Source organism: Panthera uncia, chromosome F1, assembly GCF_023721935.1.
Source record: "Panthera uncia isolate 11264 chromosome F1, Puncia_PCG_1.0, whole genome shotgun sequence".
Taxonomy (NCBI): Eukaryota; Metazoa; Chordata; class Mammalia; order Carnivora; family Felidae; genus Panthera; species Panthera uncia.
The window spans coordinates 62,565,921-62,578,955 of NC_064813.1; the positions used below are offsets into that span (position 1 = coordinate 62,565,921).

The 13,035-nt window shown below is 48.4% G+C and overlaps 1 protein-coding gene across 9 annotated transcripts in view; it reads right to left on the minus strand.

The window, feature by feature from the left end:
• Positions 1–183: 183 nt before the first annotated feature.
• The window catches only part of LY9 (lymphocyte antigen 9), a 31,412-nt gene continuing 18,560 nt past the window's right edge, over positions 184–13,035 (minus strand). The window contains exons 5-10 of one of the 9 annotated variants that reach the window (XM_049634671.1): positions 12,518–12,787; positions 10,825–10,992; positions 9,951–10,004; positions 7,414–7,667; positions 6,967–7,038; positions 184–3,377 (exon numbers count right to left, since the gene is read on the minus strand). In XM_049634671.1, coding sequence (XP_049490628.1) covers positions 3,309–3,377; positions 6,967–7,038; positions 7,414–7,667; positions 9,951–10,004; positions 10,825–10,992; positions 12,518–12,787 — 887 coding nt within the window. In that variant the 3' untranslated portion in view covers positions 184–3,308. The other 8 variants (XR_007458882.1, XM_049634669.1, XM_049634668.1 and 5 more) reach the window with 8 other exon arrangements.

The following is a 13,035-nucleotide window of genomic DNA, read 5'->3' on the forward strand; positions in this document are numbered from 1 at the left end:
CGCTTGCTGGAGGGAGGGCTCAGCCAGCCGAGCAGCTGCGAGCTAGGCACTCTGCTGGGCTCCCAGCGTCCTCGGGCCAGACTCTTCCACCAGGCTGTGGGGCCCAGGCCTGAGACTCTGGCTGAGCCCAGGAGACGGGTGAGGGTGAACGGGAAGAGGTCCGACTCAGAGACCAGACGCCCTAAGGCAGCACGTGGAGCCTGGTTCTTCAATTACCCCGCTCTGTATTTAACATATGAATTTAACAGAAGACTATGCTGTTATTCGGAGGCAATCTAAATTTCTTTTCTGAATGCGTCCCCTCCGTATTCTGTACTTTTCCTCTCTGTCGTAGCCAAAGGGCAGTTGCGCCCATCACTAAACACATGTGTGTTTCATTCCTACGGAGAGGGGTCTGGACTCCTTGCAATCTACCGGGGTCTCCCAGCCTTGTTCACACTGGAGCAGACGATCCCGGGATTCCCAGATCCGGGGCCACTCGGTCTCGTGGGGGAGAGCCACACAGTACACACTTGCTCAGGTCCTGCCTGGTCCCTGTCCCCTGGGGGCTGTGCGGCCGGTTGGCTGGCTTCCTCCTGGAGACAGATGTGGACAGACCACACTTTGGAGGAGGCGTCAGGGCTAAAAACCAGGAAAACAGATGCAAAAGGAGTCTGGGGGTTTGGGGCACGTACTGGGAGCTGAGTTGCAGTGTCAGGAGTCTGGAAGCAGAAGGAGCCGGAAATGACGGGTGTTGGAACAGCTCAGATGAACACCAAAGACATTCGCCACTGACTTGGCCTTTCATGCATCCTGAGTCGTGTAGATGTTGAGCTGGCCAGATTTATCTAAGCAGCAGAAGAGACCCTAGGGGCCCAGGGCTTTTGGGGACGCTGTATTCTGGGGTGTAATAATGTACAACACCATCATATTATGTGTCTTCATTGAGCTTCTGAAATAATGCCTTACAAGGATAATTATCCATGCGACGACCAGCCAGCGAACAAGCAGTAATTAAGCTCCTGCTGTGTATGGAGCACTGCTTGGCCCCCGGGGGGTACCCACTGTAGGACACAGAAGATTTACCGACTCCACGGCCACGTGCAGGAGAGTATGACAGCAGAATTCCAACGTTAAAGGACATAAATGGGCTTTGAGATTCCTGGGTGGCTCAGTCAGTTAAGCATCCGACTTCAGCTGAGGTCACGATCTCACGGTCCGTGGGTTCGAGCCCCGCGTCGGGCTCTGTGCTGACAGCTCAGAGCCTGGAGCCTGCTTCAGATTCTGTGTCTCCCTCTCTCTCTCTCTGCCCCTCCCCTGCTTGTGCTCGCTCACTCTCTCTCAAAAATAAAGAAACTTAAAAAAAAAAATGGGCTTCGAGGTGCATGTGACACAAACGTACACTATAGTATCATGAATACAAGTCAAGGGTAGAACAACTCACAGGGGGATAAGGCTGTGCTACAGTCTGGGGGAGAGGAGACATACTATGACTGTTCTGCAGCCGGACCTGACAATAAGGAGGGAAGTTCCTTTGGGTAAATATGGGAAGTTTATGTGGAAGGGGCATTTTAAGCCCTTAAAAAAGATATCCAAAGAATGATACACACATATGATTAAAAAAAGAAATCCGAGGTACAAAAAAGTATACAGTAAAAACAACAACCTAGTTCACTCCCCAGAGGCAGCCCCTGATAAGTTATTTTGTTATTTTCTTTCAGAGCTTTTGCATGACTACATAAGCATACAGATCTACATTTCTTCGTTTTTATTTTATTTTTTTTAACATGTATTTATTTTTGAGAGAGCGAGAGAGAGAGAGAGAGGGAGAGAGAGAATCCCAAACAGACTGTGGTGCCAGAGTAGAGCCCGATGTGGGGCTCGAACCCACGAACCATGAGATCATGACCTGAGCCGTAATCAAGAGTCGACTGCTTAACCGACTGAGCCACCCCGGTGCCCCGATACACATTTCTTCTTTATCCAACTGGTAGCAAGTGACACATACTGTGTTGGACCCTGTTCTTTCCGTTCTTAGAGCTCATTTCTTATTAGCACACACTGGTCTTTACTTTCTTTACAAAAGTGGCAGGGCTTGCTGTTGCCTGGATACGCCATTGGGCATTTAGCCAGATTCTTCCTAAATGGACATTTAGGCTATTTCTGTTCTTTCATTCAATTTTTTTAAGTTTACTTTTTTATTAAAAACATTTTTTTTACATTATTATTTATTTTTGAGAGACAGAGAGAGACTGAGCACAAGTGGGGGAGGGGCAGAGAGAGCAGGAGACACAGAATCCCAAGCAGGCTCCAGGCTCTGAGCTGTCAGCACAGAGCCCGATGCGGGGCTTGAACCCCCAAACTGTGAGATCGTGACCTGAGCCGAAGTCGGACGCTCAACCGACTGAGCCACCCAGGCGCCCCTTTTTTAAAGTTTATTTTTGACAGAGACAGAGCATGAATGGAGGAGGGGCTGAGAGAGCGGGAGACACAGAATCGGAAGCAGGCTCCAGGCTCCGAGCTGCCAGCACAGAGCCCGACGTGGGTCTCGAACTCATGAACAGCGAGACCTGAGCAAAGTCGGCCACTTAATCGACTGAGCCACGCAGGTGCCCCTCTGTCCTTCTATTTTATTTTATTTTATTTTATTTTATTTATTATTATTTTTTTTAATTTTTTTTTTTAAGGTTTTATTTATTTTTGAGACAGAGAGAGACAGAGCATGAATGGGGGAGGGGCAGAGAGAGAGGGAGACACAGAATCGGAAGCAGGCTCCAGGCTCTGAGCCATCAGCCCAGAGCCCGACGCGGGGCTCGAACTCATGGACCGCGAGATCGTGACCTGAGCTGAAGTCGGACGCTTAACCGACTGAGCCACCCAGGCGCCCCTGTCCTTCTATTTTAAAAGATACTGCAGTGGACATAATTTTACACAGATCTTCGTGCCCATGAGTGAGAATATCTGTTGGATCCATTTTATCACCTGTTTAGAAGATGGTGTGAAGGTCCAGGGCCCTTTCAACCACATGTGGCCAGCCTTGGCAAAGCTCTAAGGTGGTGCATCTGAACTGAGGGGGGGAAACTGAGCCTGCGTGGAGATGGATGGAGCAGGGGCCTCTCGAAGGCCAGGGACTCCCAGAAGGAGCCTGTGTCTGATCTGTTCATGAGCTTGGGAAGTTACAAGGGTGAAAGGAAGGGCGAGGGTCAAACCCAGGCACCTCTGAGACGCTGAAGGCAGTTCCGAAGTGCTCTGTCTGGAAGAGTACCAGGCCCTACGCAGTCCAGAACCCTCTCTGACCACAGGGAGGGAAGCAGCAGCTGCTTTTCTTTTCAGTCCAAATTTTCATAGGTAGGGGTTTCAGGAGACTCCAGATCATTCTGCTGTGGTGGCACCACCACCTGTGAGCCAAAAGACACACAAGAATATGGTTAATAAAGCCTGGGAGGCCCTGGTTTCCTCACCCCTGTGCCGGTGAGAGAGGGAGGCGAGGCCAGGTCCATGGTGTAGAAGTAGGATCATATGGACTGGCCCAGCAATGGAACAATCCATCGAGCTGACGGCAGGCATTTATGGGGACTCTCCTAAGGGGAAGTTGGCTAGGCTCTCCGTGAGGGAGAGAGAGGACAGTTTAGCGCTGCAGGGTGAGGGGCTACAAAATGACAATAAAAGGCCTCGCTCTCAAGAAGCCATGGTCTAATGAACTCAGCCTCTGCCCCAGCTGGAGAATGTAAAGATGTCAAGCTATTTCGGGTGGCAGAGATTATGGATCAAAGTCATGGCCCAGACCAGTAGGCCTTCGTGGTCCCAGGGTTCTGAGGACTCCTTGTTGGAGACTGTTCAGGGAGGGCTCTGAGCAGATGCAGGGAGCAGGGGAGGCGGGGGGCCGGCAATAGCTTGACGGTGGCATAAACCTTCGAGATGTCGTGCTGGGACTTGGGTCCGAAAATAAGTTTGAGAATTTCCTGCCCAAGTGGGCAACGAGAGCCTTAGGGGACCCGGAATCAGGACGGGTCCTCAAAATTCTGAAGGCAAAGGATAAATCCTGTTAAGACCTTGGCTGGGGAAACGCATTGCTTTCCACTTAGGCTGTGGATGAGGGTGGCTGCAGGGGTCTGGAGTCCCTGGGGTGGGACCCACGTACCACTGACCGGACACGTGGGGACTCCAGGCCATTCTGAAACTCAGAGCAGGGACTGACGTCCCTGACTTTAACATTGACCAGCGTTGGCCCAAACACAGAGGGCCAGGTCAGAGAGAATCCAGCGAAAAGTACAGGTGTGGCCTCAAGGCCATAGGTGACGTCCCTTACTGGCTCAGCATAGGCCACGTTCCCACAAGACAGGACAGGAGGCCAGTGCTGGTTGAACTGAGCTACACGTCTGCACAAACTTTTACTGAGCAAATTCTGTCCAGTTTTTCAAGTTTATTTGAGAGAGAGAGAGAGAGAGAGAGAGAGAGTACATGCGGGTACCCGAGTGGCGGAGGGGCAGAGAGAGAGAGAGGGAGGGAGAATCCCAAGCAGGTTCTGCACTATCAGCACAGAGCACGATTTGGGGCTCAAACCCACGAACCACGAGATCGTGACCAGAGCTGAAGTCGGATGTTTAACGGACTGAGCCACCCAGGCGCCCCTCTATCCATCTTTTAAGGTCTAATTCAAATTAATTTTTTCGTGGAGCCTTTCCTGTCTACCTCAGTGCAGTGGTATCTTCCGCTTCCAATGTCTGGAAAACGCTTGGGAACTGCCCAACTAATGTAGAGTCTTTTCCTTGCCCCTGCAGGTGACTGAAGCGACTCCACTCCTCCACCAAAAGCCAATAAGACAACAGGTCTTCAAGGTTAAGGATGGTGCCTTAAGCACATCTGAATCCCCAGAGCCCTCAGCCCAGTTCTGGGCAAACAAAAGGTGTTCAATAAATGTCTACTGATTGATTGATTCATCAATCACAGGGAAGTAGCATAACTGAAGAGCTTTGAGCGTTCTTCTTTTTTTAAAGTCTTGTTTTGGGGGTACCTGGGCAGCTCAGTTAGTGGGGCATCCGACTCCTGGTTTTGACTCAGGTCATGATCTCAGGGTCGTGAGATCGAGCCCCGTGTTGGGCTCCACGCTGAGCTTGGAGCCTGCTTGGGGTTCTCTCTCTCCCTCTCTCTGCTCCTCCCCTGCTTGCACGTTCTCTCTCTCTCAAAATAAATAAAATACACGTGAAAAAAAATCTTGTTTGGACATGTTAAAACAAGGAGGAAAACAGGGAATTCTGGAGATTTGAAAGCAAAAGTATATATGAACCCAATGTTCTCAGGGAAGTGAAAGTGAAGCAGGAAGCTAGATTCAAGCCAAGGTTAATTGTTTAAGATTACTCAGGATTATTTTAAAGCTCCTTGTGGTTTTTAATAAAGTCCAACTACTATCTGTATGACTTTAGGCAAATTTAACTTCTCCGGATCTCGGCTTCAGGATGACAGCACATTTATAGAGCTGTCCTAAGGATCACGCGAGAATATCAATGTTTTGTAAACTGTAAAATTTCGTGTTAAAGTGGGTTATTATTATTATTTAATGGTAAGTTCTACCATTAAGGGATCTTTTAACACCACAATAAAACCAATGTGTTGTAGTTAATGGCACATTCTCCAAAACATCTTGGCATTGGACTCTTGGCTAATTTCTAATTATTTGGGGAAATTGCCATTTTGGTGGATTGAGATGGGTTAGCTATAGATTTAGGAGGCATGTGGGTGGCTTAGTTGGTGAAGCATGAGACTTCAGCTCAGATCATGATCTCACGGTTCGTGAGTTCGAGCCCCACCTTGGGCTCTGTGCTGACAGCTTAGAGCCTGGAGCTGCTTCAGATTCTGTCTCCCTCTCTCTCTATCCCTCTCCTGCTTGCTCTCTCTCTTTCTCTCTCTCTCCTCCTCTCAAAAATAAGTAAACATTAAAAACAACAATAACAACAACAACAACTTGTGAAGCATTGAGCACAATTCCTGGCACAACGTAAGCAATAAAGATTAGCTATAGAAAAAGGAAAAAAAAAAAAGAAATAGATTTAAAAATATACATAGATTATACACTATTTGTGTTTGCAGCCCCTTATGCTAGTTAGTGGTAAGAATAATCATATAAAATATTATTAATTCAATTAGAAATGTTCAGCCTTTGGCCAAACAGATATAAATCGGAAACATTTGTGTAAGCATCTCTATTGACCACAGAGTGTGTCTGGGGGTGGACAGTGGGTAGGACTTAAGCTCCTTTGTCATGGGAATCTAGGACTTTCAGTTAAAATGGTCTGCACAAGCCGCTCTGGAAAGCAGTGTGGAGGTTCCTCAGAAAATTAAAAATAGACCTACCCTATGACCCAGCAATAGCACTGCTAGGAATTTATCCAAGGGATACAGGAGTACTGATGCACAGGGGCACTTGTACCCCAATGTTTATAGCAGCACTCTCAACTATAGCCAAATTATGGAAAGAGCCTAAATGTCCATCAACTGATGAATGGATAAAGAAATTGTGGTTTATATACACAATGGAATACTACGTGGCACTGAGAAAGAATGAAATATGGCCCTTTGTAGCAACGTGGATGGAACTGGAGAGTGTGATGCTAAGTGAAATAAGCCATACAGAGAAAGACAGATACCATATGGTTTCACTCTTATGTGGATCCTGAGAAACTTAACAGGAACCCATGGGGGAGGGGAAGGAAAAAAAAAAAAAAAAGAGGTTAGAGTGGGAGAGAGCCAAAGCATAAGAGACTGTTAAAAACTGAGAACAAACTGAGGGTTGATGGGGGGTGGGAGGGAGGGCAGGGTGGGTGATGGGTATTGAGGAGGGCACCTGTTGGGATGAGCACTGGGTGTTGTATGGAAACCAATTTGACAATAAATTTCATATATTAAAAAAAAATCTAATAATAAAAAAAATGGTCTGCACAATAATTCCTTACTTTAAGAGCCTCGGGATACAGAGAAAATTGTTCTCACCTTCTGGGGTGTCTGGATACAGCTGTAGATTGTGGCCAAACCCTCCTTCTGCTGAGGAGCTAGGGTCTTTCCCTGTAACAGATCAACATCAGACTATCTGTACTCACCAGATGAGAGCTTTTCAGGGGGTCACTCTCAGCCCCTAAGGAGAGGGGACACCCCACCAGGTTCAGATTTCACACAGAGGGCGGTGGCTGTCTTAGTGCGGTGGGTACAGCGCTTCTGGTTGTTTGACATCTCCCTTATTAATGGCCCAAGATTGGGAGCCGAGGACGAGCTCCTTCACTCCAAGGGAGCCCAAGGTTTGGTTAACATGAGCAGAGCCACACTTGTCTGCTCGTGTGCTGCTGGTCCTGGCTCCCCGTGTGGGGGGACTAAGTCATCCAGGATATTGGATGGTGTTAGAACTGGAGGAGGTGGGAAGGTGTACTGGTCAAAAGGGCTCACCTGCAAGTTGAGGAATACTTGCGCATACACCGTGTTGTCTTGGGCCGTAGGTGCAGGTGCATTCCTCAGCATGACGAGATCGTACTCTGCTGGCCTCTCAGAAGCCGAGTCAGGTCCAGTGTCCTCCTGGCATCTTCCAGCCTTGACCATGTCTGTCGTCTCCTCGGTTGTTCCACTGCTGTCAGAGCTGCTGGCAGAGGGGGGCCTAGACCGTTGCTTGGCAGTCTTGAGAAGAGGGTCCAGCTTCTCATACCCTTGGGAGAGCATGTTGCACAGTGTGTGGCCAGCGGTGAGTTTTGAACACATTGTGCAGGGTCGGTAGGAAGTATGGCCGCCCCCGCCTCTTTCTTGTTTTGTGGAAGGAGCCAAGCTACTCTGACTTCTACCCCGGGTGAGGCCTTAAGAACTGGAGGAGAGGTTGTTCTCCAGTCTTCCCTTAGGGGGTTCCATCCCACTCTCCCTTCCTCCTTCCCTTCAAGCATTCACGTGTGACGACTTAGCAACTCTCAGGGAGCAGAAGTGGCCCCATTGGGTGAGCCACCCTAAGTGCCATGATGGGTACTCTGGGAAAACACAAAGGTCATTATGCCTGCTCTTCTTTATTTTATTTTGTTTTATTTTTTTCTTGAGAGAGAGAGAGAGAGAGAGAGAGAGAGAGAGGGAATGCACATGGGCATGTGAGTGAGTGGGGGAGAGGCAAAGGGAGAGAGGGGAGGAAGGATCTTAAGCAGGCTCCTTGCCCAACCAGGAGCCCGATGGGGGGGCTCCATCTCACAACTGTGAGATCATGAACTGAGCCGAAATCAAGAGTCAGATGCCTAACCAACTGAGCCACCCAGGTGCCCCAGACCTGCTCTTGAAGGAGGAGGGATAGAAAGGAGAAGGAATGGCCAGTTAGGAAACTAGTATGCTATTTTAGGGAAGAAGTAACAAGGAATGGGAATGTCTAGTGATGAGGTCTGGTGAAATAAATTAAGGCACATCCGTAGGATGGAATAAATGGGAGTCAGTCTTCATACACATATGTTAATATTCCTAGGATATTCGGTTAAATTCAAAAAGCAAGTTTCAGAAAAATGTTACAGATTGCTTCCATATGTGTAATTAAATGAAGGGCACCCACCCACGCACCCACCACACACACGCACATGCACGCACGCACAAATATATCTGACGCCTGTAAATGCATTAAAAGGCTCTGAAAGGATTTAGAAATACATCCTAACAATGAAGGCCGCTGGAGAGACTAGGAGATTGGGATTTGGAGGGAGATTTAATTGTATACCATGTGACTATATGAGTTTTCAATTAAAAAAAAAAATCCTATTCAATAAAACAAAAAAAAATGGTGACAGCATGAACCTAGGCAGTGACAGAAGATGGAGAGGCTTTGGAGAGATGGTGGAGAGGCTAAAGAAGCAGACCATGGGAGTGGAGGAAAGGGGCGCTGGGGAGGGCGGAAGGGCAGGGGTGACAGTGGTGTCCCCAGTACTCCCTTACTCCTCCTACTGTGCCCGGGGTGCCCAGGAATGAGGGCACAGGCTGGCGGAGACCAGGGTCTGCCCTGCCAGCTGTGAGGAGGTAGCTGGTGGGAAGCTCCACACTTAGCCTCCGTCCTGTTTCTTGGCCCCTTTCTCTTGGTTATACTTTTCTTCAGAGAAGCCTGCACTGTTGGATTATTTGAGCCCCTGGCCTCCCACCCAGTCCCTCCTCTTAGTACATCTCCATGGGGGGATCTCCTCCGGGAGGGGTTACCAGGGGTTTTTAAAAGCAGGATTTGTTTGAGTGGGTAGAGTTTGGGGATTCCTTAGAACTCCAGAGCTTAGAGTTCAAGGTGGTAATTGAGGACACCAAGGGATGGGAACGGGGGTGGGAAGGTAAGATGCAGGCATCTCAGCTCACCACCCCAACACCTGTCAGGACAGGTGCACCTTCACACACTTTGTGCTGTTGGGGTGTTGCGCTGTATTTCGTTTGAAGCAAGCATGCCTTAGCTTTTTCAGAAATTGGGAAACTGCTTCCTCAGTGATGCTCTTGGGTCATAGGTGTCTAGACAGTCTCACGGGCTTAATTTTCATTGGGTTTTAGTTTGGCTCTTGCCGCGGATTTGCCATTCTATCTGGCCTTTGTGTCTCCATTCTCAGAATGAGGAACATGACTCCGCCCTCATCCGAGGCCACGTTCAAGTGATAATGATCAAAGCCTGAGGAGCTCTAGAGACCCCAGAGGGCAGGCCGCCTCTCCTAGCTTTGGTCACCTTCTCTCTGGAGTCCATCCTCATTGTGGTTTCTGTGCCCCAAACCGCCTTCCTTCTCCAAACCACATTATTTCTCAGACTTTAACAGGTATATGATTCACCTTGTGAAGATGCAGACTAGAGCTCGGTATTCTGGGGCGGTGCCCAAGATTTGCGTTTCTACCAAGCTCCTGGGTGATACTCCTGTCGCTGGTTGGCAGACCACACAGAATAAATAGCCAGGCCTTGGAGCTTCCATCGGGCCCAGGGACCCCATAGCCTGTGTCATTGGTGATATTACCTGGCGCATCCGCTGGGGTTTCAGCTTGGTTGGAGCTGGAGTCTGGGACTGAGTCTGAGAAACGAAGGTAGAGAAGATTTATCAGTAGGGCTGTGAGGAGAGAGGCGTCTGATTTCGTGAGCGTCGAAACAGACGGGGAGAGATTTCTGGGGACACGGCCAAGGAAAAGGCTTTAGGGAGGAGGTGAACCCTGATGTGAGCAGGAACCTGATGTGAAAGGGCGACCAGAGTCTAAGGTCATCTTCAGCTGAGAAGAAGGCCCTGGAGCCTCCTGCCATCCCTCGGCCCCATCTGTGGTAGCCCCTCCTCAGATTGGTTTGTTGGCTCGCATCAATTATTCCAGGGATCCTATGTGTTCTAACCAATAGGCTTTTTCTGGCAATTAGTCCATTTCCACTGCAATATGAGATTCCGAGGGAGCTGCCAATCATAATAGCTAATCCCCTTGGCCACGGTGATTGGGCCAAGCCATGGTCACATGACCCGAGGCCAGGCCAATCAGAGATCTTTCAAATGAGAGTTGGAGGGAAACCTCTTTTTTTCTCTTCCCGGTGGCGTATCTCCTAGTAGGTGTGCGTCTGGAGACAGCAATTGCTGTGTTGTGGTATACTCCACCCCACCCGTCAGCTGGGGTCCGTAGGAAAGAACTAAGCTGGCTCGAAGGACAAAGTAGGGGTGAGAGATGGAGAGCTCTGGTCATTTTTGAGCCTCTGGTAACGTTTGTCCCTAAGGCCAGCTCCTTCCCTGCCTTCCCCACAACGAGCACCCCTCCTCCCCATCACTCTGAGAAGAAATGAGGTCTTCGGATAGACGGAGGAGGGGCGGGGGGCGGGGGGAAGGAGTGTGGGGGAGGGGGGATCATGAGAGGACAGACAAGCCTGCAAAGGTCCCAGGATATGGTCTAGGGCAGATGCCACTGATCTCAGAAACCCACGCCGTCCTTTTTGCTTCCACATGCACCACCAGATGGAGATCCCAAAGCACAGAAGAACAAGAGCCACCAAGGAGAGTCCAATGTAGAGCTTCATGTTTCTCTCCTGCCCTTTGGAGAGGAAATGAATGGTATTAGTATAAATAATGGTAGGGAGGTTGGAACAATCAGTGAACACAGCATAATGACCATCCTACCTGCCTCTTAAAATTTCATGCTATTGCAGAGCATATTCCTTTTCATTCATTCTACAACTGTTCATTGAGCAGGTATTGTTCTGGACAAGAAGCTGTAGTCTGTCTGATGACAGACACTGTCTCTAGGTAGAGCCCCTTGCCCGGTGTCGCAGAGAGTTCATCCTGAACAGGATTTGAACGTAGGCTGCCTGATTCTTAAACACCCTATCCATCACACTACTTCGCTCCTTTCTGTCAATGATATAAGGGCAGTTCCGGGCTCAAGACGGAGTCAAAATTCCCACCTAATTGGGCTCTAAATCCATCTGCTAGCCTGACCTAGCCTCGTCACATTCTAGGTAAACCTTCCTTTTTTTCTACTTCCTTCGAGGGCAGAACAGAGCACAGAACTCAGGGTTTCAATCATGCTTTTGTTGTGTGGCCTTGCTCAAGTCCCTTATACTTTCTGAGTCTCGGTTTCTTCATGTAATGGAGAATAATAAGAACATTTGCCACATAAGACCATTGTAAAGCTGACTGTGTTAAAACTCACCAGGACCTAGACTAGTGCCGGGCCTCTAGTAAGAGCCACCAGGGCTTCATTTCTTGCTTCTACTCTCAAGTATAGTGGCCACGAGCCATGGCAGGAGCCATTGGAATGTGGCCAGGATGACTCTGGAGCTGAATTGCTTATTTTATTTAATCTTTAAAAATTGAAATTGAAGTGTGGCTATTCAGTTTCTTATTGAAAAACCTGATAAGTAGGTTTGGAGCAACTTGGATATGTGAATCTAGCTTCTCAACTCTAAGTTTTATGAAATCTGAATACAGATCAAGTACTTCCCATGAAAATTTGGCATCTGAATTGAGATGTGCTGTTACTGTAAAAACGTACCGGATTTCAGAGACTTAGCACAGCATGAAATGTAAATTATCTCAAGGATAATTGCATATTGGCTACATATTGAAATGATGATATTTGGATATAGTGGGTTAAGCAAAAGATATTACTGAAGTTAATGTTACTTGTTGCTTTTTGCTTTATCTAATGTGGCTATTAGAAAATGTAAATTGCAGGGGCGCCTGGGTGGCGCAGTCGGTTAAGCGTCCGACTTCAGCCAGGTCACGATCTCACGGTCCGTGAGTTCGAGCCCCGCGTCAGGCTCTGGGCTGATGGCTCGGAGCCTGGAGCCTGTTTCCGATTCTGTGTCTCCCTCTCTCTCTGCCCCTCCCCCTTTCATGCTCTGTCTCTCTCTCGTTGAAAAAAAATTAAAAAAAAAAATAAACTTCTTAGAATTTGTCAGACTCTTTAAAAAAAAAAAAAAGAAAATGTAAATTGCATGTGTGGTTTCCATTATATTTCTATTGGAATGTGCTACTCTAAAGTACTCTCGCCCACACTCCCTCGCTGCACTTCATAAAGAACCACTCAGAATGCAGACTCTTGGATCCAAGGCAACCTGGGCAGATGTCGCCGGGAAGAAATGACTGGAAGCTCTTGCTGACAGGGTTCCTGGTGGTACATGTGAAGTTGGGATGATTTTCATCACTTCTCCAAGAGATATTGAGGTGAGATCCCCCTTGGGACATGACAGTTCCTTTCTGTAGGAAGGTCCATAAGTATGTCACATTGTGTCCACTGTCCTCCACTGAACATGTCAGGCTGACCCTGCAGATGCCATCCTCACTGAGCTCAAGGCTCCCGGTAACTTTTGGCTTCTTCAGCCTCCCTGTGTGAGGAGAAAGACCTCATGTAGAGTCAGGCCCACCCACTGGGCAGTCGCCACATCTTTACTCATTCAGAATATGCTCATGAAATTGTGTGTTGGAACTGCCTTAGGGCTGAGAAAGTGCCTCCAGGAGTCACGGACATTTTGGAGTGCACTTGGCCTTTCCCTTAGCGGCCGTGAAATCTCAGACATATCAGTTCAACTCTTGGATGCTTGGATGCTTGGATGTTAAAGGAGTTAATAAAAAG